General features: G+C 37.9%; 2 protein-coding genes across 4 annotated transcripts; both read left to right on the plus strand.

Moving 5' to 3' along the window:
- The first annotated feature begins 9,716 nt into the window (after positions 1-9,716).
- Positions 9,717-19,819, plus strand: GA2 (Terpenoid cyclases/Protein prenyltransferases superfamily protein). 3 transcript variants are annotated; one of them, XM_077388283.1, is made up of 14 exons: positions 9,717-10,031; positions 10,707-10,750; positions 10,900-11,185; positions 11,268-11,448; positions 16,566-16,774; positions 16,890-17,010; positions 17,073-17,170; positions 17,278-17,504; positions 17,589-17,701; positions 17,811-17,909; positions 18,001-18,216; positions 18,335-18,476; positions 18,560-18,805; positions 19,337-19,819. In XM_077388283.1, the coding sequence occupies exons 1-14, from the start codon at positions 9,959-9,961 to the stop codon at positions 19,655-19,657; spliced, it is 2,376 nt and encodes a 791-aa protein (XP_077244398.1). In that variant the 5' UTR covers positions 9,717-9,958; the 3' UTR covers positions 19,658-19,819. The 3 variants fall into 3 exon arrangements, with proteins under 3 accessions (XP_077244398.1, XP_077244399.1, XP_077244397.1); XM_077388284.1 differs by having other exon boundaries at positions 9,718-10,031; positions 10,704-10,750; positions 10,857-11,185; XM_077388282.1 differs by having other exon boundaries at positions 9,718-10,031; positions 10,704-10,750.
- Positions 19,820-21,077: 1,258 nt separating this feature from the next.
- Positions 21,078-24,886, plus strand: LOC143884628 (Carbohydrate-binding X8 domain superfamily protein). The gene is made up of 3 exons (XM_077388289.1): positions 21,078-21,253; positions 23,087-24,121; positions 24,577-24,886. The coding sequence occupies exons 1-3, from the start codon at positions 21,127-21,129 to the stop codon at positions 24,597-24,599; spliced, it is 1,185 nt and encodes a 394-aa protein (XP_077244404.1). The 5' UTR covers positions 21,078-21,126; the 3' UTR covers positions 24,600-24,886.
- The last annotated feature ends 265 nt before the right edge of the window (positions 24,887-25,151 follow it).

Here is a 25,151-nt window from a genome sequence, read left to right on the forward strand (position 1 = left end):
GCCACCTAGGTTTTCCCATTATTCATAGTATAGGCGATTGCTATTATTAATGTTAAAATTATATTGCTATTTGCATCCAAGCAAACCAAATATCTTATTTGCAAATAAAGTTGGCTTCAAATAACTTCACCTGAAAAAAATTTCTAAGTTTAATTGCATACAAAGAGGCCCTTTGATGTGCAACATAATTGCACTTGTTGCAATTTGTGTTTAACTAATAGTTTAATTTTATACCGGATTAATCCCACGCAATTTCCCATCACTTTACTTTTTTGTCAACCGAACACCCTAATGAAAAGTTTGCTTTCATTTCACTCCACTTCTACTTCATTACCACTTCCCTATAACAACACTTCACTTTTCTTGTCTCTCCTACCAAGTAAAACAACCAAAGGCGCCCTCGATATATTTCATTGGAAAGTGATATTTGTAAAATAAATTAAATAAAATCATATAAATTTCTAGGATATAATCATAAGATAGAAAACGATGCCACGCATCTGCTTTCGAACGGCCATTAAAGATCCTCACAGCTTCTTAGGAGTTACACATAGATCGAGAATAGTCGGAACCAATGCAATATAAATTTAATTATACCAGTCTCACTCATCATGTTCCTCATTGTGATTATCCAATAATCAACCTAATGTGATTAGGCCTATACTAATCTGTCAATATTCATTAATTAATCAAGACGCACCAACCACCCAATTGACCTTTAAACTACTCCTTAATAGCCCTTTAATTGGCCAGAATCAATGACATCCCAAATAACGTCTTAAATATTTGTATCCCTTTTTTATATTACCACCTCTTTTGTTTGTCTTTTCCTAAAATAGAAACATTGTGCTGAGAGAAGTGGTGGAAATATAATTGAGAGATGATATTTTCACTACCCCTGCATTACATGCGCGCCTCCCTTATAACTTCATTTGAGGTGACAAGTGGGCAACTGTATGTCAAATCATGTCGCGTGCTCCCTTATAACCTGATTTGACATGAAAAGTGGGCAACTTTATGTCAAATCATGTCGTAAGGGGAGCTTGCAAGTAATGCGGTGGGGTAAGGTGGGGTGTGAAAATATCATCACCCATATAATTTATCAAACGAGAATCAGACGAACAGATAAATCAAATAACACCTGATACACATTAGAGGTAAATAAAAAGCCATTGCTGCATTATTGGCATTGTCATACTTTAGATGTAAAGAAAAAGATAGTACTGCATCATTGGCTATTCTATACTTTAGATATAAAGAAAACACTACTGCTCTATTATTGGCCATGTTATTCTTAAGATGTAAAGAAAAAGCTAGTGGGAATCAGCTGGTAAAACAAAAAGCAATTTGTTGAATCATTGGCTTTGTTGTACATGGATTTGCTTAGACTTCTGTTTCTCTTCTTTCTCAAAGTTGTTTTTTTATCGCTCTGAAAATTCAAGCCCTTAAACGTTGGTCTCCAAATAGCCTTCCTGTCCAATTTCTTATCTCTATCACTGGAACGAATGGCCTCTGAAGCTGTGGGTTCAATCACTGTTGAGGGAGGCAAAGATTTATGTACTTTCCAGTACTCCCAGATCACACCATCTTGTTCAAATTCAAAGAAAATGTCAACTCTCTCCAAGAAAAGATGAATCAACATGCAGATTCCAAGAAAATCATAGATGGGGAACTTGATTCAGCTGATAAACAGGGAAATGTAGCAATACAACCAGTGAAAGAGTGGCTAAATAAGGTCAATAACATGGAAAGCCAAGTGAATTCAATAGAGAATGATACCGCAGCCAGTATGTAACCACATTGTGGGTGTTGTCCGAATTGTTATTTATGTTATAAATTTACATATCATGGAAAAGATACAGGAGGTGAACAAGCTTATAGATTCTGCTAATTTTCCAACCATGGCGGTTCTTAATCCTCGGCCAGGACCCTTCGAGCAGATAACTGTGACCTCAATTAAAAATCAGGCATCAAAGTCATTAGATCTTCTTAATAAGCTGGTGATAGATGATCGCATCAGAAAGATTGGAATCTATGGTATGGGAGGAATAGGAAAGACTACTCTGGTAGGTAACTTGAACAATTTGTTGGGCCGCTCTTCCTCAACACAGCCCATTGATATTGTCATATGGGTCAGTGTGTCAAGAAACATGGACTTGCAAAGGATTCAATTCCAAATTGTTGACAGACTGCAATTGAAGGGGCTAGAGAAAGGGAGAGAGGAGAGATAGGCCATCGTGTTATTGGAAAGACTGAAGAAAGAGAAGAAAATTCTGTTGATCTTGCATGATGTTTGGGAGAAAATTGATTTGGACAAGGCGGGCTTTGAATTTAAGTCATACGTACACAAATACAATCACTGCCAAAAGAGGTCTATATAATCTAAGGCTATTGAATCTATCTTGGACGGAGGAGTTAGAAAGCATTGAAACCTGCGCTGTATCAAGGCTGTTGAGTTTGGAGATACTAGACATGCACAGGAGTGGCTTTGGGTAGAAGCTGATGTTGGAAATAATCTTGGGTAAATAGATTACTTCAACAATCTATTCAATATGTATTCTGGAAAAAATGAAATTGAAATTACCTTTGATGATCTTGAATGTAAACCTTAAACCCGTTAGCAAGAACCAAACTAAAAATAATAATAATAATGAAATGAAATTTCAAATAGAGATGAGTGGTAGAGGCACGTTACGGATTAACACTACCCTTAAGATAGATTATCGCCCCCTCCACGAATGGTATGCAATCGGGTTCTCTTGCGACCTATCTCCAGGATGCAACACCACTATACTTGTCTTTGACGGTGTGCACGCACCGGCTCGGACCCTGCGAACAACGGCTGATGACAATCAAATTGCCCACTTAAAAGAGAAACTTGCAAAGCTTTGAAAAGATTGAAACTTTCGAAACAGTACTCAAGAATAGAAAAGAATGAACAAAACTTCAAGAAGAGGAAAACGTGTGTCTATCAGAGGAAAACGTGTGTCTATCAGAGGAAAAGAGAGAGCTGCTCTTATATACACTGTTGTTGTGTATATATTAATACTCTTCAACGGCTCTTTATCTCTCTTAATGCACACAACGTTTGCAAAATAAAGACAAAAAATAAAAACGTATAAAATATTCAAAGGAATTTAAAGATTGCATAGTAACGATGAAATTTCAACCGTTTGAAATTTGATTCACATAAGACAAAAGAAAAAATCTTTAAAGCCAAAGCATTAAAAGCTTTAAATGATTAAAAAATTCAGCAATCCCCCACATGAATCAAAATTTAAAGTAAATATATTAAATCAAATATGGGCAAATTTGAAATATCATGCAATGGGTGAAGGTGTTTTGTGGACTTAAACCTCCACTTAGTGTTAATATATTCCAGTCTATAAAGATTCCAAGTGGACTATGTCTTGAACTAAGAATCTTGAGTAATAGACCTTCATATATTACACACACGATATCGGCAATGTAACCGTGTTCTATCGGGGTAGCACATTTCGGCCATGCGCTGGTCCTGTTTCATGAGCGCTCTAGAGAACAAGCCTTAATTCTCATAGGAAGCGGCCCCACTTCCACACTCATATAGGTGAGTCCATCAAGGGTACCTGTAACCACGCACCCCGCTTATAAACAGCTATAGACCCATTCAGAGCAAAGCTCTTCCTCCATATCGTTACAGTTAGTACTATTTACATCTTAGGGATAGGCCAAGAGAAGTCTTTCATTCTCTTGATAATTTAAGTACAGTGCTTTCACCGATCACTCGAACAACTTGTTTTTCCCATTGAACCTAGTTCTTGGGATCTCCAGTCATATAGGTTGGGTTGCCGTTATTGGTGATTCTATTTGATAGGCTTTAGCCCCATCCCTCTTGATGTTTCAGCCACTAGCTTTTTAGCTAGTCCTTTGGTCAGTGGATCTGCCAAGTTTCTTTCTGACATTATAAAGTCAATTTCAATCACTCCATCTAAAAGCAATTGCCTCACATTATTATGCCTCAGACGTATGTGTCTAGATTTACCATTATATGTTCTACTCTTAGCCCTTGCTATTGTAGCTTGGCTATCACAATGAATAGATATAGCTGTAATTGGCTTGCACCATAGAGGAATATCTGCTAACAGATTCCTAATCCATTCCGCTTCTTCACCTGCTTTATCTAAAGCAATAAATTCAGATTCCATGGTGGAACGTGCTCTACAAGTCTGCTTGGTAGATTTCCAAGCGACAGTACCACCACCCAAAGTGAAAACATATCCACTTGTGGATTTAGTTTCTTCTGAATCTGAAATCCAATTTGCATCGCTATATCCTTCTAATACAGCGGGATAGCGACCATAGTGGAGTCCAAACTCCATTGTGCCTTTCAAATATCTTAAAATCCTGATAAGTGCATCCCAATGTTCTTGACTAGGGTTACTAGTGTATCTAGTTAGCCTACCAATTGCGTAAGCTATATCTGGTCCAGTGCAATTCATTAGATACATTAAACTGCCTATAATTCTGGAGTATTCTAATTGGGATATACTTTTTTCAGTATTTTTCTTAAGTTTTGAACTAGGATCATATGGTACACTCAAGGGAGTACAATCAAATTTGTTAAATTTTCTAAGGATCTTTTCAACATAATGAGATTGTGTTAAAACAGTCCCTTCTGAATTTCTAATTATCTTAATCCCTAAGATTACATCTGCCAATCCAAGATCTTTCATGTCAAAGTTCTCTGACAAAAGATTCTTGGTGTCATTTATAACATCTAGACTCGTACCAATGATTAACATATCATCGACATACAGGCAGATCAAAACTCCAGAATTACCTTCAAATCTACTGTATACACATTTATCAGAATCATTTATGGTAAAACCATTTGATAACACTACTTTATCAAATTTCTCATGCCATTGTTTTGGTGCTTGTTTTAAACCATAAAGAGATTTTATAAGTTTACACACTTTACGTTCTTGACCTGGGACTGCAAATCCCTCATGTTGTTCCATGTAAATTTCTTCTTCTAATTCTCCATTTAGGAAAGCAGTTTTAACATCCATTTGATGGATTTCTAAGTTATAGATAGCTGCTATAGTTACCAACATTCTTATTGTTGCAATCCTAGTTACAGGAGAATAGGTGTTAAAAAAAATCTATCCCTTCTTTCTGTTTAAAACCTTTGGCTACTAATCTAGCCTTAAATTTTTCTATAGATCCATCGGTTCTAAGTTTCTTTTTAAAAATCCATTTACAACCTATTGGTTTGCACCCATGAGGTAAATCCGTTAACTCCCATGTGTTATTTGACATAATGGATTTTATTTCACTATTTATAGCTTCTTTTCAGAAGTTTGCATCTAAAGAAGACATAGCTTCCTTAAAAATAGATGGATCATCCTCCACCAAGAAAGTATAAAAGTCAGAGCCAAAGTTAGTAGCTTTCTTTGCTCTTAGACTTCTTCTAGGTTACCTTTTTCTCTACCTCTTTTTCTACCTTTAGGTTCTTGGTTTTTTATTTGAGGAATACCACGACTACTAGATGCAACTTTTGTTTGAGGTATTAGAGATTGACTCACACTAGTTTGTTTAAGAGGAAACACATCCTCAAAAAATTCTGCATCTCTAGACTCTAATATAGTGTTTACATCTATGGAATTATGTTCAGATTTTACCACCAAAAATCTATAAGCTGAACTATTTTGTGCATACCCTATGAATACACAATCCAATGTTTTAGATCCTAACTTTGTTTTCTTAGGGGGAGGTAAGCTTACTTTAGCTAAACACCCCCACACTTTAAGGTATTTAAGACTTGATTTTCTACTTTTTCATAACTCGAATGGAGTTCCATTTTCATTTTTATAGGGTATTTTATTTAGTATATGACAAGCCGATAATAAGGCTTCCCCCCACATGTTAAGTGGTAGCCCTGAACTAGTTAGCATGGCGTTTACCATGTCAATTAGAGTCCTATTTTTTCTTTCTACAACTCCATTTTGTTGTGGAGAATAAGGTGCCGTCACCTTATGAATAATTCCATATTTTCTACAATATTCAGAAAATTCATTTGAGGTGTATTTACCACCTCGATCTGATCTAAGTATTTAAATTCTTTTTTCTAACTGATTTTCCACTTCAGTTTTATAGGTTATAAATTTTTCTAAAGCTTCATCTTTAGATTTAAGAAGATATACCAATGCAAATTTTGATTTATCATCTATGAAGGTAATAAAATATTTATTTCCTCCTCTAGTAATAGTGTTCTTTAGGTCGCAAACATCACTATGTACTAGTCCTAGAATTTCTGAATTTCTTTCTACAGATTTAAATGGTTTTTTGCTAAATTTTGATTGAACACATATTTGACACTTTGGTTTTTGTTCAATAGAAACATTTGGAATCATACCTAAATTCTTCATCCTTTTGATAGATTGAGAATTTACATGTCCTAATCTACCATGCCACATATCATACGATTCAATAATATAAGCAGAAAAATCAGAAATTTTATTGATTTCATTGATGGATACATTGAGCTTGAATAAACCTCCACAAGCATAACCCTTTCCCACAAACATCCCACCCTTGGTGAGAATAAACTTATCAGATTCGAAGACGAGCTTTTAACCGTGCTTGTTCAACAAGTAACCAAAAATTAAGTTCTTCCTGACTTCTGGAACTTGGTGCAGTGTGAGAATCTTGCCGGAAGTAAGTTTGAGATCAACCTTCCCTTTCCCCATGACCTTAGCCGTTGAGGAGTTACCCATGAAAAGCATTTCGCTTTCATCTACTTGATGATAGGTGACGAACGCACTTCTGTCACAACAGACATGTACAGTGGCTCCAGTGTCTACCCACCAATCACTCACATTGAACACCATGTTCACTTCAGAGTCTACGGTTATAAGCTTCTTCACTTCGGTTCCGTGAATAACAGTTCCGGATTCCACCATATTGGCTTGAGGAGCGGGTTTCGCTTGAGAGTTTCCGACATTTTGGGAAGTGTCTTTCCCCTTTCTATGTCGACATTGTCTAGTATAGTGTCCAAGTTTTCCGCAATTGAAACAACCCTCTTTCTTCTTATTTTTGTCTATCTTTTTGTTACTTTTGAAGTGGTTTCGGTTCTCCATCTTCTTCTTGTTTTGATGAGACTTAAAGTTTTTATTTGTTTTCTTCTCACTAGTCTCAACAAGATTGGCCTTAGAAAGGAGTTCCGATTATTTGTCATTTTGATCACGATTCCTATGTTCTTCTTCTATTCGGAGTGTTACTAGGAGATCTTCTAAAGATAATTCATCTTTTCTATGTTTAAGACTTTTTCCGAATTCCTTCCATGAAGGTGGAAGTTTATCAATAATGGCCGCCGAATGGAAACGGCCATCCATTTTGATTCCTTCCGCTAGGATCTCATTCAATAGGAGTTGGAATTCATGAACTTGTCCTAAGACGGGTTTTCCATCTATCATCTCAAATCTAAGATAGTTTCCAACTATATATTTTTTCACTCCGGCATCTTCGGTCTTATACTTTTTATCTAAAGCTTCCCACATTTCTTTGGCGGTCTTCATTCCACAATACACGTCATACAATGAATTCGTCATGGCACTAAGTATATAACTATGACACAAAAATTCATCATTTTCTCATTTTTGAGTAACCTCGAATTGAGCGGGCTCATGCTCTTCGGGACTAGGCTTGGGTGTGGTCAAGACATAGGCAATTTTAAGAGTTGAAAGCCAAAAGAATAAGCGTTGTTGCCAACGCTTGAAGTTCAATCCGTCAAACTTCTCTGGGCGAGTGTAATCTTCACCGGCCATGTTGAACTAATCCAATAATCTATCTTAAGATTGTTGGAAATAATCTTGGGTAAATAGATTAGTTCAACAATCTATTCAATATGTATTCCGGAAAAAATGAAATTGAAATTACCTTTGATGATCTTGAATGTAAACCTCAAACCCGTTAGCAAGAACCAAACTAAAAATAATAATAAAAATGAAATGAAATTTCAAATAGAGATGAGTGGTAGAGGCACGTTACGGATTAACGCTACCCTTAAGATAGATTATCGCCCCCTCCATGAAGCAATCGGGTTCTCTTGCGACTTATCTCCAGGATACAACACCACTATACTTGTCTTTGACGGTGTGCACGCACCGGCTTGGACCTTGCGAACAACGGTTGATGCCAATCAAATTGCCCACTTAAAAGAGAAACTTGCAAAGCTTTGAAAAGATTGAAACTTTCGAAACAGTACTCAAGAATAGAAAAGAATGAACAAAACTTCAAGAAGAGGAAAACGTGTGTCTATCAGAGGAAAAGAGAGAGCTGCTCTTATATACATTGTTGTTGTGTATATATTAATACTCTTCAACGGCTCTTTATCTCTCTTAATGCACACAACGTTTGCAAAATAAAGATAAAAAATAAAAACGTATAAAATATTCAAAGGCATTTAAAGATTGCATAGTAAAGATGAAATTTCAACCGTTTGAAATTTGATTCACATAAGACAAAAGAAAAAAATCTCTAAAGTCAAAGCATTAAAAGCTTTAAATGATTAAAAAATTCAACAGCTGATAGGGTAGGTGAATGAGGGAAGTGTGACGTTGGAGGATCTATTACGTTTAGAGTGCTAGTCTTATCTTCGAATATGAGTAAATAGCGTTGCTAATCTTCCTTTGGATATGGTTTGGTTGAAAAAACTGAGAAGTTTCCATATTCATGTGGGGTACGCTGTACATTATGAGTGGTTTGTAGCGGAGGATGAAAGGGTGGTGGGGATAGTTGTGATGTTGAACAGTTGGCCAAATTTGTTGGGGGGGGGGGGGGGGGGATGTTACTCATTGCAACTCATTTAATTTTTCGGGATCGACACTATAAATGAGATATGGGAACTACAAGGCTTATAATCAGTGATCATTGAGGAATGTAAAGTGAGAAAGCTAATGATTTTCTTAGTATTTATTAAAGTGGTTTTTTTTTTCTTCAGTAGTAAAAAAATTTCCTTGTTCTCAAGAAAAAACTGCAGACCCACTAGAACCTAGTTTTTTTTTTTTTTTTTTCTATTATTTTTTTAGTGAAAATATTTTTTTCTATAATTTCTTTTTGCCTTTTACCAAGCACCCCCTTGGATATACAAAGAAAAGTTATACGGTTGATTTTTTATAGTCCTTTAGGGGCCGTTTGGATACACGGATTCTATAATCTTGGATTTCCTCAAATTTGTAGATGGGAGATGAGAGAAGAAAAATACCAAATGTTGTTTTCTTTTCTCGCCCTTCTTTTCGACAGCAAGAGAGAAAGAGAGCATCTCATGTTTAAAAGGTTTTAGAAATCTCAGGATGGGAGAGAAATTTCTGAAACCTGAATTTGTTACTTAAAATCCAAGAAACACTGTTAAGACAACAGCTTGATCATGAACCCTTTTTTACACTGTCTTCAAACTAAAACCTGGATTCTAAAATCTGCGTATACAAACAAACGGCCCCTTGTTTTATCTTGGGAACTGCTAGCGTCCATCACAAAAGGCATTTCACGGATGGTCTGCATGTCAGACCAACCACATTGTGAATGAAGACGACAACTGTTTTTTAGGATGGACGCTTCTGTTGTCTTCATTCACGAGGTGGCTGGTATGACATGCGACAAACCAGCTGCGAAATGCCTTTTGGGATGTACCCTAACAAATCCCATCTCTCTTAAGCTTGGGATGTTTGTTTTGGGACCAAAGATTATGCTTCTTGATATTCTACAAAATCAACGGTCTTGATTTGAGATACAGCGTACAAGGCGTCTCTAAGCTGTCATTTATTCACGTTTGGGCAAGAGAATCGCAGACAAAGCATCTCTATTTAAAAAATGGAGAGAATTGAGAGAGAGCTTGTTATATAAGACGAAGGTAGCAAGTGAAAAAGATACAACGCACGACAACAAAAAGCAATAATCTCTCTCTTTCTCTGGTGCCATGTTTCTTCATCGGCCCAACTATCATCTTCATCTCTCGAGTACCAAAAGCTCCTTGAATTCATCTCCTTCAGGTTGGTTTCTTCTTCCTCTTCTTCTTGTCTTTCTCACTCTCTCTCTCTTTCCTTTTTATGGGCTAATAATGAGTTTTGGTGTCTGAAATGGTTTGATATGTTTCACCATCCTCTTGGCTTAGGTCTCTTTTTATCCGTACATTTCTATCAATTTTGGAATTGTATTTGTGTTGGGCATTTGTCTTCCTATCATTTTATTCTCAATCACCCTTCTGTTTATTTTTGAGTTTTTGTTTCTTTGTGCAGTTTGCTACTTTTTAGCATTCTTTCAGTGTTGGGTTTTGTTTCCCACTCATCTTTATGTGCTTCAAACTTTCTTTTGATCTTGGGGTTTTTCTTTTGTAGATTTTTTCGATGCTTCAATTTTTTTTTTTTTTTTCTGGGTTGTTGGGTCTTGGCTTTCTGTGATCAGTTGTTAAATTTCACTTTTCTTCTAGTGTCGCTCTGCATTTTATTATGTTCTGCCTTTCATTTTAAGGTTGAATTTTTCCCAGGCAATATTCTGGGCTCTTAGGTTTAATACTTTCTCTGAATTTTATTGTGTTCTGCCTTTTGTTTTAAGGTTGAATTTTTTCCTTAGCAGTTTTGTGGGCTCACCAATCTCGTAATGGGTTTGTTATCTCAATAGTTTACTGTGTTTACAATTCTCTGTTGGGTCTTTGCTTTCTAAAGCAGTGGGCGTCGATGCTGGATCACAGATGGTCAGCAGTACTACTCTGGTACTCTCTCTCTCTCTCTCTCTCTCTCTCTCTCTCTCTCTCTCTCTCTCTCTCAAATTCATGTGACCTAAGAATTTGTGTTTTAATCTGTTTGTGGTATTCTCAGTAACCTACATGTCTGAATCAAGATAAGCTGAATCACATTGCAGGGTACCCAACGTCCCGAAGAAAGAATTAGGGAGATGTTCGCCAATGTCGAGCTTTCGGTTTCTTCTTATGACACTGCGTGGGTAGCCATGATTCCTTCTCCAAATTCTCCTCAATTCCCCTATTACCCAGAGTGTGTGTCTTGGCTATTGGACAATCAGCTTCCCGATGGTTCATGGGGCATTCCTCATCGTCATCCCTTTCTGATTAAAGATGCCCTCTCATCAACATTAGCTTCTGTACTCGCTCTGAAACGATGGAACATTGGTGAAGAACATATGAAAAGGGGTAATTATGTCATGCTCCTTATTCTGGCTTCTCATTCTTCGCATTCCATAACTCTGAGAGAATTTGGTTTCTCTATTCACAGGGCTTCACTTCATTGGGTCTAATTTTTCGTTAGCGATAGATCCAAAACAGCACTCCCCAGTCGGGTTTGATGTCATATTTCCTGGTATGGTTGAAAAAGCCAAAGGAATGGGTTTGAGTCTTCCTTTGCGCCCAACCGCGGTAGATGATTTGCTTCACAAACGTGACTTGGAACTCAAGAGGTGAATTCTTTTTAATTCATATTTCTTAACTATTCCTTTTTTTATGTTTGGCATTCATCTTTCTAACAATACATAAAGTCTTAAACATGCATTTACTCTAATAAACATGGATCAGAGTTGAGTAGTCTAGGTTATGGCTCAAAATTTTAATCTGAAACCTTCAATCTGAGTGGCCATGGATCAGTGTCACAGTGATTCATCAACTTCCCATAGGTTGACATGCATTCTTTTCTTTCCTATTTCCTATAAAATGTGTCAGTTTGTACACAAAACTAAGAAGCGCTCATCGTACCAGATCTAATTGAAGAACCAAAAGCACCGACCGGGCTTGCCTTATAATAACTCTTATGTATGCTCCCCTACACCCCAGGAGCAATCCCACTTTATTTTATAAATAGGGATATGTACTCTTGTGTCAGTTTGTACACAAAACTAGGACAGACCCACTTGAAAGCAGTAAACATCATTCTACGATATATAAATGATGTTGCAAAGGATAGGCTTGAATATGTTAAATCATTGAGCATATGCTTCGTTTAAGATGCCTATGCTAACTGTGCACGAGACACAATTGTGGATTATCTGCATTAGGATATAATTTAGTCTTAGAATCGATCTTATAAGGTGGAACAACATGAAGCAAAAATGGTGTCATGGGCTATTGTGAAGGCTTTAATTATACAGTGAAGAGGTGGTCCCTATAGAAGCAGGGATATCATTTCTCAAGAAACGCTAAAGAACTTACTAATTAATATTGGAAAGATGGTTATACAGTGAAGAAGTGGTCCCTATTGTGAAGGCTTTTATTATACAGTGAAGAAGTGGTCCCTATAGAAGCAGGGATATCATTTCTCAAGAAACACTAAAGAACTTACTAATTAATATTGGAAAGATGGTTCTATACCATGTAGTGTATCATTCAGCCAATGTTTCAAAATGTGGCCAAAGCAAATCCTAGTCCACTCGGTGTGAAGTGATCAAGTACTCAACGCAGCTGAGAACGCGGCCAAGGTAAATGGGACTCAACTCACGGTGAGTCATGTTGAGTCGATGAGGACACAGGGGTGTTTTGAAACCTTGTGTTCAACTCAATGTTTAGTGCAAAAATAATATAGCATATAGGTTTTGCCTATTATAAGCATATAGGAAATCTTCTAGCAAAAGAAATAAGCCTATTGAAAGGACACCAAATGAGCAAGTGGCAAACCAAAATGAGATCTCCAGAGACACTCATTTATATTCCACAAGATTACATTGGCTAAAAGAGTGTTAAAGTATAAAAGATTAAATAACACCTTCTCCAACAGCTTAAGCTTTTGGAGTAACTGGTAGTTTCACATGGTATCAGAGCAAATGCCTGGGCTCAAACCTCCTTGATAGCAAAAAATCCACATGCAATGGCCAAACCCAATAATGGGGCCACATGTGCCACGTGTAGGCCACCCCTAAAAGAGGGGCCACACATGAGGGGGAGTGTTAAGTTAGAGTATAGAAGATTAAATAGCACCTTCTCCAATAGCTTAAGCTTTTGGAGTAACTGGTTGTTCCACAGAGAGAATGGGAGATAATCAGGTACTTTTGTATCTGTTTTCGTTTGGTTTTCCTTGTATATACATTGAAATAAATTGTATATCCTTGTTTTAGTATCTCGAAATCCACATTAATAAATTCAAATTACAGTCAAATTTCATCCATACTAGAGGCCACCATCTAACCCAAGTGATCCTACCCTGAACTATTTTGAGGATGTCCAAAATGCTCCTATGACTAAAGCAGTACCACTATTAATGGTACTAATTGCATATATGTATTTGACAACCTGGAGATTTGAGGCCTCTACTTCCTTGAAGGAAATTGTCAGATTGGCTTTCCATGTTTTGACCAGCTTGACCATAGTTTGACGTAAAATGTTGGATTTGACACATTTGATATATTTACTCACAATGAATTTTCATTCTCTCTTTCCATTTTAGAAACACAAATCCTGCCTTTTGGCCCATATAGGATGATAGAAAGTGTCAAACTTGCATGAGTTAATTTAACCCTTCTCTCTCCCTTGTTTTTCCAAAATATCCAAGCTACCCCCGGTTCCCTTTTCTAGAACCAAACCCAACCGTTGACTTGATACAAAATCCAAGGGCAACCATCTGAACAACCTATATAACCGAAAAACTAGTCAACCCCCTTTGTTTCTAATCTGAGACCAATCTCAACCATTATAATTTTTAACCCAAGGGTCCATATTGCATAGGAGAACCCTAATACTTCTAAACCCTAGGTTCTTAAATATAAGATCTAAACCTATGATACTAGAGTACTTATGGAGGCCCAGCATATTGCATTCGACACAATATGATATCAATTATTGTATCAGATACTTCATGGATGCTTATGTCGGTCAAAATAACTATCATATTTCAAACATATGCGAGTCTCTTCGAATTAAGTATCATGCCTTTTACGTGTCCTACATTATGGAACATGTCGATTGTGTCTTCGTAACGATCGATATTTTTCCTTTTCATACATCTCTCGCACCAGACCCCACAATGGTGGGAGCCTCGTGCACTGGGCCGCCCTTTTTATACATCTCTCGATGATCTGATGGTTAAGGAGGGTGTGCCTAAACCTGCTATTTATGTGCAACAATAGCTACACAATTGTAATTCTTTTTTTTTTACTCCATAAAGCTTGTTTTGCTTCAAAAAAGAAGTATCTTTGTTTTTATGTTCGCGTCTCTACCTGTATCTAGATATCATAGATCCAAACCCTCCTATTTTGCCTTGTGGTGCCATCTTAGCCTCATATCTAGAAGACCATTCTAATTTGAAACCCTTTTATTCTCTATCCTCCAAATTCATTAGGGACATTTTCCCTTGTAGGGAATTGTACCTTGTGGAGAACTCAGCCCAAACTTAGGACAAAATCTCTAGGAACCTTAGCTGCCTTCTAACCCCATCTTCCATTCTTAGGAACCCTCTCTTCCACAAGGAAGGTTGTGAGGAATAGAAGGGAGGGGCCTTTTCCACTCTATTTTCACCTTTTCCTACCTCCATTCCACCATAGAACACCCCCGCACCCACCCCACACCTACCACACACACACACACACACACACACACACACACACGCACGCACAGAGAGACACTCTTTTTTTTTTAAATGGAAACACACATGCCCCCTCTCTCTCTCTCTTGAATGTTGATAATTACATTAGAAAGAAGGCACAGAAAGCCTTAAGACCGAAATGGTCAAGAACAAAAAAAAAAAAAAAAAAAACCCGACGATACAAGAAATCCCTCAAGGGGGAAGGTGATCAAACACCTCCAGAGCCGCTCTCACAGCAACAGAACGAGCAAGCTGATACACCTTACCATTAGTGGTACGTAAAGCATGCTAGAAGGATGTGGTGTGACTGTCAATGCTGTCACCCTCTTCCCCACACCCTCTCCCTTCAAGAGAGCTTTAAGGGAAGGAAAGATAAGAGTACAAGGTCCTTGTGGAGCTTAGCCTATTCTCTTCCTGACATTCTTCCAACAATTAAGACATCTTTGTCAACATAGGATCTTTGTAAACAATTAAGACATCTCATCCTTCCTAGTTTCTCGTTTATCTTTTACAACACTCAATCACTTCAGTGCTTCTTATGGTTGTGTGTTGTTTTATGTTCTATAATGATTTCATGCATGTTAGCTGCCTAACTCAATCACTTGTATTAAAATATAGAGATCGCACATTTGTGTGGCCAGGAGGGTGCTCAACACTTCAATATCGATGGCAGGGCCCACGACTGTAGTACCTTAGACTATTCCATTTGGAGCAACATTTTAAATATCAAACCCATTTGAAAAACATAACATTCTATTGTCCTATTATTCTCCTATTTGTACAAAACATGTTGTTGCCAAATCCAATTTGCTCCGGTTGTTGGATCCACACCCCAATGATCTTACAGTTTGTTCAACTTCATTAAGATAACTAGTATATAAAATATTGGACGTGATGGAAGTGGAGACATCACATCTCTGGAATGCCTTAACTATTGTTTGTAACATGGCATCGAATAAAGTTTATGTGTCCACATACACCGTTCCAAAACAGTATTTTGGAACAAAAACATTGCCATGTTACATTATCTGGAATTTCTATGTTATTTCGTTGAGGTCCTCCTCTTCGTCTATAGATAGATGCATTTCAAACTGCTGTGTATGTGATCGATTGACTTCCTCTAGTTTTTCTCATTTTACTTCCCCACATCAGCTTATTAGATGTCAACTTCCAAATTACACAAAGTTTTATTTGTTTGGCTGCATTTGCTTTGTCCAAATGTCTTCAGCATCTTGATGCAAGCACTCCAAAATCCGATACCCTGGGATTTTTTGATTTTGTGGTATGGTATCATTGAATTTTTAGAACTCAAAGATACATATTTTTAAAACGAAATCTTAAAAATACACTAATCTCAAATCACGTCACTTTTGATAGATTTACTGTTTGTGAACCATATTCTAGTTGCAACAGCCATCATCTTCACTAAAAGTCTAAAACCTATTGTGGTTCTGCCTTGTCATGAGTATAACAGTTCACAGTACATTTAGTGGAGAAAAACAGAAAAAAAGCTGGAAATGATGAACACAACAGTAGAAAAAGGTTTTAGTTTGACAAGTCTGTTCAAAATAGCAAGTAGATAGATGTTCCCTCTTAATAAGATGTTGTTTGCGCAAGAAACACTAATGGTAGAAGGTTAGTATCTGGTCACTATAAGATGTTGAACAGTTGCCGAGCCTCATTTCTTGGAGCAATGAGAGAAAAAAGAATATAGTTGAATCAAGTGCATAAATGGAAGCAAACCATCTTTTGGGTTCTTGCATTCAGTTCGTTGAAAATAATTATGAACAGGAGTAATATAAGATAATTTAGAAAATCTTTAATCTGTTTCTGACTCATTCGGGGATATGAATAAACCATCTGCTGATTTATGTTTGTATGTCTTTAAAATGTTGATTTGTGGTCTCAGAAGCTTCCTTATTCATTTCTTTTGTTGGGTTTCACATTCCGTTCTTTTGGAGTTGCTTGCACATACCCATTTTTGCATGTGTTTTCATTTGGATGTTCTAGAAGCAACTCTGAGGGAAGAAAAGCCTACCTAGCATACATTGCAGAAGGATTGGGCGAATTACAGGACTGGGATGAGGTCATGAAATATCAGAGGAAAAATGGATCTCTTTTTAACTCACCATCCACCACCGCAGCTGCTCTGAGCCACCTTCAAGATGCTAAATGCCATGCATATTTGCGGTCAATCTTAGAAAGGTTTGGCAATGCAGGTAATCCCCCCCGGCACACACGCACAAAAAAAATCACACATACACACATACACAAATTTATTATGTGGTATGATTCTCTAATGTTGATTGGTTCTCATTTATTGGTCAATTTCAGTTCCTACTACTTACCCTCTTGATATATGTACTCGCCTCTGTATGGTTGACGCTCTTGAGAGGTTGGGGATCTCTCGACAATTTAGGGAAGAAATAAAAGGTGTTTTGGATGAAACATACAGGTAATATTCCAAGTACTTTTAAATTCTTCTCTGCTGAAAACATAACCTTGGCTGATAAACAGATGCTGGCTGCGGATTGATGAAGAGATATATTTAGACACTGCCACATGTGCCCTGGCGTTCCGTCTTTTGCGTATGAATGGATATGATGTATCTTCCGGTACTTTCTGACCGAACAATTGTAAAATTCTGACTTCTGGACATGGTTGTGAAAGCACTTAATTTTGGTTGTTGATGGAGGTTCAATTAGTTCAACCTGTGGTGTAGATGCACTAGCTCAATTTGCTGAGGAAGACCTGTTCTTTAATTCGCTGGGAGGGCATCTCAAAGATATGGGTACAGTTCTGGAGTTGTACCGGGCTTCCCAAACTATAGCATTCCCAAACGAACTGGTGTTGGAAAAAATAAATCACTGGTCAAGTCATTTTCTGAAGCAGGAATTATTGAAGGCTGAAATGCAGAGAGACTTATTTCATAAAGAAATTATCCAAGAGGTAACTTCATGAGATATGGTACAATAAGTAGTTCCCAATAAATTTTACTGGGAAACAGTTACGAAAATATGAAGTCAATTTCAGGTTGATTATGCCCTCAGGTTTCCTTGCTATGCCAACCTGGAACGCCTAGAGAACAGGAGAAATATTGAGCACTACAATCTAGATGATATTCACATTCTTAAAACATCATATAGGTCAGCTTTCGTTAATAATTCTGAAAAAAGGAAAGTGATTCTATACAAGCATTCCTTTCACATGATATCAATTACATATTGTTCCTATAATTCCCTTCTGTGGTATCAGGTCCTGTAATATAGACAGAAGAGACATCATAGCATTGGCCGTAGAAGATTTTAGCGTCTGTCAATCCATTCACCGCAGAGAACTTGAAAATCTTGAGAGGTACATGTAAATATTATTTCGTTCATGGAAACATCACCTTATGCCGTGCTAATATGGATTAATATATAATTATATCTTTGCTTGTAAACAGGTGGGTCAAAGAAAGCAGATTGGATCGGCTAAAGTTTGCCAGGGAGAAGCAGACCTACTGCTACTTCTCAGTTGCGGCTACCCTGTTCGCTCCTGAACTATCTGATGCTCGCATGTCTTGGGCCAAAAATGGTGTACTCACCACTGTGGTTGATGACTTCTTTGACATTGGGGGTTCTAGAGATGAACTAGTAAACCTTATTAATTTAATTGAGAAGTATGTTTTCATTTTCCTTCCTTTTATTCTCAATGGAGCTTGTAATTTCAACACATGCCCTTGATTAGGATTTCAATTAAAAAAGTTGGCTGTCTCGTGCTGTGAGGAGGACCTACAGGTGGAATGGAAATTCAGCGGCTGATTGCTGCTCTGAACAAGTGGAGATAATATATTATGCACTGTACACCACAATCAATGAGCTTGGAGCTAAGGCATTTGCATGGCAAGGCCGAAGTGTCACAGACCACCTAATTGACATAGTGAGTTCTAACATGTAATTTTCCCCTAATTCTGTTGCTTAAGAATAGAGTGATATGACTTCTTTTTTTTTTTTGGGTGGCAGTGGCTTACTTTACTAAAGTCTATGATGAGAGAAGCAGAGTGGACTATGGACAAGTCGACACCCACAATGGATGAATATATGGCGAACGGATATGTATCATTTGCCTTAGGACCCATCGTTCTCCCAGCACTCTATTTTGTTGGGCCGAAGCTTTCAGAGGAGGTTGTTGTACATCCAGAGTTCCATAATCTGTTCAAGCTTATGAGCACATGTGGTCGTCTTCTAAATGACATACAAGGTTTTCAGGTATAGTTTCTATAATACAGAGTCTCACACTTCACAGGACTAGTTGGTCGCTAATAACTGCCTTTCAGGCCATGTTACCTGGATTCTTCTAAATGGGTGAAGTATCCATGTCGGACATCGAATCCCAATACTTCGTGATTCTTTGCGACAGTTCTAAATCTCTTTTATATGTTTTTATCGAAAACTACTACTGCAACTTTACAATTGCCGCATGTTTTTGAGTTTTATACATCCCAATAGTAAGCTTTTATATAGAAATAATCCATTAGATTTAATTAACCTATTTAATGTTTCAATATATTACTTGTTATATTGAGTTGTTTTTGAGTTTTATACATACGCATGTCTTGTTATAGCCGTATTATTGTGTAAAAAAAAACTAAAATCTAAGAATTGATTAAAATATTTTGGCGAATCCACAAATCTTTCCTTTTGAGGTTTGCTGAATCTGACACTTGATATCCATGTGGGATTTCGCCACACGTGCCCATACTGATGAAACTGTGCATTTGGGGTGTTCTTATGTTGCAGAGGGAAGGTAAGGAAGGGAAACTGAACAGCGTGTCACTGCGCATGGTTTATGATGACCGCCTTGCTAGCGAGGAAGAGGCTGTGAGAGAGATAAGGGGTGTCATTGATAACAGTAGGAGAGAACTCCTGAGATTGGTTCTGGAGAGACAGGGCAGTGTGGTCCCAAGTGCTTGCAAGGATCTGTTTTGGAAGGCAATCAAAGTACTACACCTCTTTTACTTGACAAATGATGGGTTCTCATCTCCAACCGAGATGGTTAGTGCTGTGAGTGCAGTCATTCATGAGCCCATCAAGCCACCATCTTATTGCCAGGAAATATAAAACAGTTAATTAGTAAGATTGTTTTCCAACTGAATTTCAGTTCAGTTTTCTTTCCACTTGAGGGAAGTAAACTATCAGCTCTCTGATGGGAGAGGAAGGGCCCTATGATAAAGGAAACTTGCTCTTAAATGTGATTAATTTGCTGTTGACACCTTCCCTAAAGACATTTATTTGGCCCCACTTCGTCTTAAATATCATTAACCTCTAAACATAAATATTAAGGGTGTTTTTATAACTACTATATGCCGCATTCTTGATTTTGGAGTTCCAAATAATAGAATTTCTAAAAAATAATCTGGCAAAATGCAATTTTCTTGAACTATTCTCCATTTCTGTGCTCTGTAAGTGCATTTAGATTTTTATACTTTTTTGGAGTGAAATGAAGTATCTACCTAAAAGTGATTCTTTTGTTATAGAAACAGAAAGATCTAATTGAATGCCAAGCACAGCCTTAATCTTCTTTTCAAAGCGGGTTATGGGCCTAAACCTTCAAAGAATCCATTAATTTAGAACCTACAGCTCATGTCAGCATTGTAGGACTGGTGATCAACAACTAGCAAAGCTTTGATAGTTCATAATTTGAATTTATCAAAGAAGTGAGAGTTTTAGAGCCTACTGGTAACAACAGTAGTAACAACATTTCAGGAATGACATTAAACATTCCAGCAAAGCTAAACTTGGTGGTGATGTTAATTTGACAAAATACCTATTAATGTTCCTCTAATTCCCCTTGCTTGAGAAAGAATAACATGGCTGTGTTTTTAGGGCAGTGGCTTACACCGCTTAGGCCCGGTTTATTTTAGATTTTAAGAATCGTTTGTGAGTCCAAAACTGATTATTGGACTCAAAATATAAAACAAACAGGGCCTTAAGAAGCTGTGAGAGAGATGGGGTTTAATTTATCGGGTTGAACCCAGCGGGTTCGGGTTGAGCCCGACCCAAGTGGCACCCCTACTTAAATGGTGGTGCAAGAAACATGATCTAGTCTTACAACTAAAGGATGAAAAGACTAACTAAGAGCAATCCATGCATTTAAAAGCTTCATACTATGTTATATGGACAGAGGTCTCACAAAACGTACCTTTTGATCTCCTAAAGAAGCTGATCCAGAGTTGAGAGTTGAAATTATTACATGAGAGAGAGAGAGACTGCCTTGAGTAGAATACAAGCAAAATAAAAGGCAAAACACCCAACTTTTTTAATTTTCTCTCATGCCAAGCAAGCACATATGCCAAATAAAAATAAGATGAAAGGAAATGTATAGCTTCACTAATAAATAAATGCCCAATATCAATCTCTCACATCTTTTATCATGTGTATCTCCACTGAAATAAGCTATTACAGTGGACAAGAATCATCTTTAGGAAAACTGCCATTGATAATTCCACTTTAGTGCCGCCCTCTTTGGACCTTTTCCTCTTTCTGGACATTCCCAAGCATACCAAGCAACCTATAAAAACCCCAACTGCATGCTTGTGGTTTTGATTTATGTTCTTCAAGTGGGAACTTATGCCATGAAGTTGAAGAAAGATAGCATGAAGTTGTGTATTATAGTTCTCTACCTTTCTGTTGCAGCCACCGTCTTTATTCAATGTGGTAAATTTTCATAGAGTGCTTTCTTTTATCCTTATTATATTATTGGGAAATGATATTTGCACTCCTTTATTTTCTTTAGGGAAATGATATCTGCGCCAAGGTGTTTTGATAAACAAGCGCTCCACTTGTTTGTCGTGTAGTATTTAAAGGGATTTCAGAGGATATTACGGTTTTCAAAAAGCTCTTTAAACCCTTTAAGTATTACACAACAAACAAGTGGAGCGCATGTTTATTGAAACAATCGGTGCATATATCATTTCCCTTTCTTTATAGGGCTCTTTTTTTTAATTAATTACACTTTTTCTTAAGTTTTCTTTTGGGGGCTGTTACAATTCCCAACAAGCTATTGACACCCAAGTAGAGAAGTGCAAAATAAAAAGGGAAATGTTATGAGCACTACTGTATTTTGATGATCGCACTCCTCACTTTATTAAAAGTAAGGTATGGCCCGCACAATAGGATGATCCAAACAGTACATTAGATGGGCCACAGCCTAAATAGGTTGTGCCCCAAAAATCATTTCCATAGGTTGATCCTAACCCTCCGATTTATAGAGGGTTAGGATCAACCCTCTAACATTCAGATCGGAGTCTGGATTATTATTTATCATCTATAACTATAGGGTGTCATTATTAAACAAGGGAGTGTGGATTATTATTTATCATCTATAACTATAGGGAAATGATTTCAGCACTCCAACATTTTGATAAAGATGTGCAAAACATCGCGTCGTTTACGCATCTTATCAAAACATTGCAGCGTTGATATCATTTCCCTAACTCTATGACCTATTATTCCAACTGATAATACGCACAAGAAGAAAAGGCGTGGCTCTCACAAGTACTTTTGACACAATTTTTTTTGGGAGAAGGATGACATTCGTTAAATAGAAGATGATTAGAAGTGCACTTCAGGGGTTGGAACTGGCCCATATACAAGGTAGTTATAGAAGCTCCCAGTTTGGCAAGGCAATCATCCAAATGGTCGGCACTTCTAGGTACAAGAGGAAAAGATAAAACACCATGCATACAAAGATCTCTAAATCTCATCCAATAGATTGGCGAATCTCTATGGACCAAGTTAATCCCTTTGACACACAACACAACACAATGTTGGATAAATCACTTTCCACTTCCAAACTCCCCTCCATCAATGAAGATGGACAATCACTGGTGGAGTGCTTGGACCTCTCTGAAGAATCAGTAGTTCGAAAAGGTCCAGAAAAAGAGTAGATAATACAGCCCAAAGAATTGAGAAAATTTTACTAGTAAGTTCTGGTTGTATGCAAGGTTTTAAATTTCGACCGAAATCCAAAATTTCGGGTTTCGGTTGATACCGAAATCCCAATTGAGTTAACTCGAAATGTTACTTTATTTTGACCGAAATTTCGAAATTTTAGGGAAGATAACGTTAAAAACTATATTTTATTCATTATTTAATATTTCTTTGAAATTTAGTTGACATTACCCAAATTTCGGCCCAAAATTTCAGGCTGGATAAAAAATCAAGCTTTTTTTTTTTTTTTTTTTACAATTTCGTCGGATTTCGAAGGAAATTTTGAAATTTCGGCAAAAAATTCGGTTTCGGTGAGGACCGAAACGCATTCCAAAACCCAAATTTTAACCTTTGGTGGTATGTATGCATGGATGAATCTCTGAATTTACACACAGAAAGGACAGGTGGGTTCGTCCCGTTATATATCTCAAAATATGGTAGTACCAATGTCAATTGCATATATGTCTGTTTGCACGAGCAAAATGTAATCAAATTTATTCTACAAGCAAGATAAATTCTTCATTATTAGTGTTAAACTCATTTTATATTTTTAAACAGATGCAAGAAGTTCAAGGCATTCCAAGGCTTCCCACCAGGTCCAAGGCATGGTACCTAAAACAAGTCCAATCAACTCAAAGAACTTAAAACACTTGAACCATTTCCTCATTAATCCCACTATGGATCCCCCCATCAGTCAACCGAGTGCTGACTCTCCTTACTCATTGCCACCTCTAGATGATCCCTTGTGGGCTCTCTCCCCATTCTCCTTGCCCCAAAATACACCTCCGTTCTGTGTATTTCCACCCTCTACGCCACAACCACCTTCTACAATCCCAACCCCCACAATCTACACACAACCTCCACCATCACCACCCTTATATGAAACTCCAACTTTCCCAATCCAAAACCCACCACCTCTAACATTCACCCCAAGCCCACCAGGATATTCCCCGGCCCCGCCGGAATATTCCCCAATCATCCCAAATCCTCCAGAATATGTACCTAGCCCACCTAGTTATGTGCCAAGTCCCCCAGAGACAGTGCCAAGCCCACCGAGCTATGTACCGAGTCCACCAGAGGTCGTGCCAAGCCCACCGAGCTATGTACCAAGTCCACCAGAGACGGTGCCAAGCCCACCCAGCTATGAGCCAAGTCCTCCAGAGACCATGCCAAGCCCACCGGGCTATGTACCGAGTCCTCCAGAGACCGTGCCAAGCCCACCCAGTTATGAGCCAAGCCCGCCCGAATATGGGCCCAGCCCACCAGAGTATGTTCCAAGCCCACCTTTGTTTCAACCACCAGTTATTTTTCCACCACCATCAGTGCCACCTTCTCCTTATTCGGGCCCTACGATCAACCTATGGTGTGTCGCTAAGCCTTCGGTACCGGATCCGATTATTCTAGAAGCCATGAATTATGCTTGTGCGTCCGGAGCAGATTGTGAGTCAATTCAGCCCAGTGGGTCATGCTACCATCCGGATACAGTGCTCGCTCATGCCTCGTATGCTTTCAATAGCTATTGGCAAAGGACGAAAGTAGCTGGAGGGACTTGTGACTTCGGAGGGACGGGCATGTTGATCACCCAAGATCCAAGTAAGCTTAATTAAAAATCCTAATCACAATGAAAATTGGTGTGATTAACTTAGACTATATAATTAAAGAATGTTTATGGCTTAAGCCCATATAGTCCAGTATTTTTCAAAAAGTACCTTACGCCTTACACCATAGGATGATCCAAACCGTCCATTTGATGGCCTAGCTTGTGCCTCTCAACCCTCCGATCTATAGAGGTTCACATAATATCTAGTTCCTCAAATCGAAGGGCTAGGATTATCCTATGGAAATGATTTTTTGGGGCACAACCTATTTACGTTGTGGCCCATCAAATGGACGGTTTGGATCATCCTATGGTGTAAGCCATACAGTCCTCTTTGAGAAATACACTGGACTAAAAGGCCTTGCACCAAATAAAAACTCAAATAATTATTCCTCTTAAGAAAGCTACCTCTGGATAACTAAAATGGGAATGCTTTTGTTTCTTACAACAGGCTTTGATGGGTGCCATTTCTAAAAGGAACAGCTAAAGAGATTACCAGCCAATGCCTTTGCTAGGGGCCTAGTGAAACTTCTCATTTTTTCAGGGATTTTGTGATGATTTTCACATGAATTTGGCAATCAGATACAGATAATCGAGCTCTTTTTATTTTTGCGTGTTGTTGGTGGGTTCTATGTATCTTTATTTAGATAACTTAGGAGCTTAGGGGTTTAGGGTGTTCATTGGATCGATAGATACACTCCTCTTTCTTGGGTTATATGTATTTTTTTTGAATTATGAATAAAGTCTTAGATTAAACTCAATCTTATGTGTGGAAAACAAATCGTACCTCCAGCCATGATGATCAGACAGGGATGCTTGGTGAGGAAAACAAATTATCCATCACCAGAGAGATCTTACAATCTAGCCTAAGTCTGAATGCTAATAATACCAGTCAGTTTCTAGATACTTTGATTGCTCCATTTAGGGCTGGTAATTTCACCCGTTAAAACGGGGATCCGCCCCGCCCCGCGCCCGAACGGGGCGGGAATTCCCCGACTTGCAGCGGGGACGAGATGGGGATGGGGA

The sequence above is a fragment of the Tasmannia lanceolata genome, unplaced genomic scaffold (genome assembly GCF_043159265.1).
Source record: "Tasmannia lanceolata isolate RefF3 unplaced genomic scaffold, GAP_Taslan_0.1 ptg000008l, whole genome shotgun sequence".
Taxonomy (NCBI): domain Eukaryota; kingdom Viridiplantae; phylum Streptophyta; class Magnoliopsida; order Canellales; family Winteraceae; genus Tasmannia; species Tasmannia lanceolata.